We start from the raw sequence: 2589 nt of genomic DNA, 5'->3' as shown, positions 1-2589 counted from the left end.
AACGTTGGATTTTTTAAATCGGTTTCTTTAAAACTGATGTAAAAGGGTGAAGTTCAACGATGTTTTTTACATCGGTTTCCAGCTAACCGATTTTAAACAATTAAGAAACAAAGTTAAATCTTTTAATAATTAAAGAATCAAATTAAATATTAAAATATAATTAAAGGAACCATGGTATAATGCAATTAAGCCTAAAAAAAATCTGATAACTAAGCAGTCTAATTTCAACAATAAACTGAATGAGTGACCTCTTTTAACTTGCATTTATTTCAAGGAATTAAAACAGAATAATTATATATTACGAATGTATTTTTATTTCTTAATTCAAACAAATATTAAATAATATGAACAATGTTGTGATAATAAAAAAAAAATATACGTTAATGAATTATTGTCTTGAAAAAGAAAAACTCATATTCTGATATTCTCGCATAATATATTTAAATTTCTTTTTTCCTTACAAAATGAAAAGGCGTCACTGTCCGAAACGCCCTTACACAGAAACACAAACTTTGACGTTCATCTACTGTAACGGAAAACGTAGCCGTTCCATCAAACACCGCAAATCCCTGTCGGAGCTTCCACCCTCTCTGACGGCGTCAAGCGCGGCCGTCTTCAGTTGCAACGCCCGCCTCACTTCCGCGCCGTTTCCACTCACCGACTCAGCCAGAACTCGACTCAACACGTCCGAGTCAGGAACGGTGTTCTCCCCCTCGCACACCTTCTTTGCCACCTTCAGTTCATCCACGAGCAACGTGGCGTCCGTGTATTGGTCCGCTGTCATAGGCCACGCAAGCATCGGCACCCCCGCCACCACCGATTCCATCACCGAGTTCCACCCGCAGTGAGTCAAGAACGCGCCCACCGCACGGTGCCGAAGAATCACCACCTGCGGGGCCCACCCCCTAATCACAAGCCCTCTCTCGTTTCGATCAGTCTCTTGGTTCCCGTTGACCGCTTCTTTGGTTGACCATATAAAGTGGACCCCACTCTTGGCCAACGCTGTTTGAATCGCCTCCGTTTGATCCTTGGACAGAATAGCCATGCTCCCGAAACAAACATACACCACTTTTAAATCTTCCTTTTCATCCAACCAAGAAACGACGTCGTTCACGGACACCGAACTCGACCCTCCTCGCTCCTCTTTCGCGTCCTCAGGGAGCAACGGTCCAACCGCCCACACACGATCGTGCCCCAATTCCTTTCTCAGAAACTCAAAATAAGGCTTCTCCAACTCCGCGAATGAATTCAGAACAAGTCCCCAGCTAGCAATGTTTCCGAGAAACCAATCCCTCAACTTCTCCGAATCCAAATCTCCCTCCAGGTAGCTGCGGAACAACGGAGACACTTGCCACCAGGGGTATTCCGGGGAATCAGGAAGCCTGTGAAACGAAACGACCTCGTTTTGGTCTTGTTCGTTTTCGCGTTTTGGAGTTTCCTTCCAGAGAAAGCACATGGTGGAGTACGCAAAGGCGCCGGAGGGGGAGAAGACGAGTCTTTGAATTCCGAGCTCGGAAGCGAGGGGTTGGGTCCATCCGCAGAACATGTCGGAGATGATGAAGCGTGGAGGGGAAGGGTGGGAGCGGAACCAGTTCGTGAGAGGTTGGTGGAGGTTGGAGAGAGAGAGCATGATGGGGCGAATGGAGAGGGGCATGTCTTTGGCGTTTTCGATGCCGGGAGGGAGAGAAGGGTGAGAGGGGAAGGGGAGGATTAGGGTTTGAATCGAAGGGTGGGAGGAGAGGAGAGTGGAAACGAGGGGTTTGTTTTTTGGGGTGGTGAGGATAGTAATGGTGAGGGTGGGGTTGGAAGTTATGAGGTTGTGGGTTAGGTCGAGGAGGGGGATCATGTGGCCCTGCGCTGGGAATGGAATCACCAGCACGTGTGGCCGCGCGGCGTCGTTGCAGCATAGAACCGTCTTCATGTGCGGCGTGGTAAGATAGGAAGAGGAATTCAAGGAAAAACAGGAGTTGGCTACTCGGTCGTGTTGGGTACAGTGTTTATTGTGACCCACTGACCCCACACACACATGTCATATATTATACACATATATTAATTCTCATTAGCTTATGTTTTGGAAATTGGAACGACGTTAACATGTGATACCCGCTAGGCCCACTAATGTCTCTATAAGACCATGTTAGCACGTGATATTTCTAAAAAAAATTAAGATATGTAAAATAAATGTTATTTATCTCTTTTTAAAATGAATGCCGAAGATAAAAAAAATAATAGAGATTTCAAATTTTGGAAAGATGAATGTTAAAAGAAAAATATTTTATAGACAAAACAAAAATTTGCCCATTTCACGAGGATCAAAACATGTGATTTCAAATTTTAAAGGAATACAAATATATTGAAGTTTAAACTATAGATTGTGATTCCATTAATCATGAAAATTACAAATAGTTTTAAAAATAAATTATGCTCTAGGATAAATATCAACTTTATTATACACAAATACATGACACACAACTTAAACATAGGATGACTGCCTTAAAGATTATAAGTCGGCTACAAAGTTCAAACAACTACTTCAAGTAAAATAAGATTACCAATGCAAATACTTGTAATAAGTCATGTGTTTGATAA

General features: G+C 42.8%; 1 protein-coding gene across 1 annotated transcript; it reads right to left on the bottom strand.

Annotated features, from left to right (window-relative positions):
• Window positions 1-416: 416 nt before the first annotated feature.
• LOC100779428 (flavonol 3-O-glucosyltransferase UGT89B1) lies at window positions 417-2221 on the bottom strand. Its single transcript, XM_003528200.5, has one exon. It carries the CDS (start codon window positions 1919-1921, stop codon window positions 524-526), a length of 1398 nt encoding a protein of 465 aa, XP_003528248.1. The 5' UTR covers window positions 1922-2221; the 3' UTR covers window positions 417-523.
• Window positions 2222-2589: the final 368 nt, after the last annotated feature.

This window comes from Glycine max, chromosome 6 (genome assembly GCF_000004515.6).
Source record: "Glycine max cultivar Williams 82 chromosome 6, Glycine_max_v4.0, whole genome shotgun sequence".
Lineage (NCBI taxonomy): Eukaryota > Viridiplantae > Streptophyta > Magnoliopsida > Fabales > Fabaceae > Glycine > Glycine max.
This window is presented reverse-complemented; position numbering and strand designations above follow the sequence as displayed.

Excerpts from the sequence above, each read along its gene's own strand:
- LOC100779428 (XM_003528200.5), bottom strand. The coding sequence starts at position 1,921 with ATGAAGACGGTTCTATGCTGCAACGACGCCGCGCGGCCACACGTGCTG.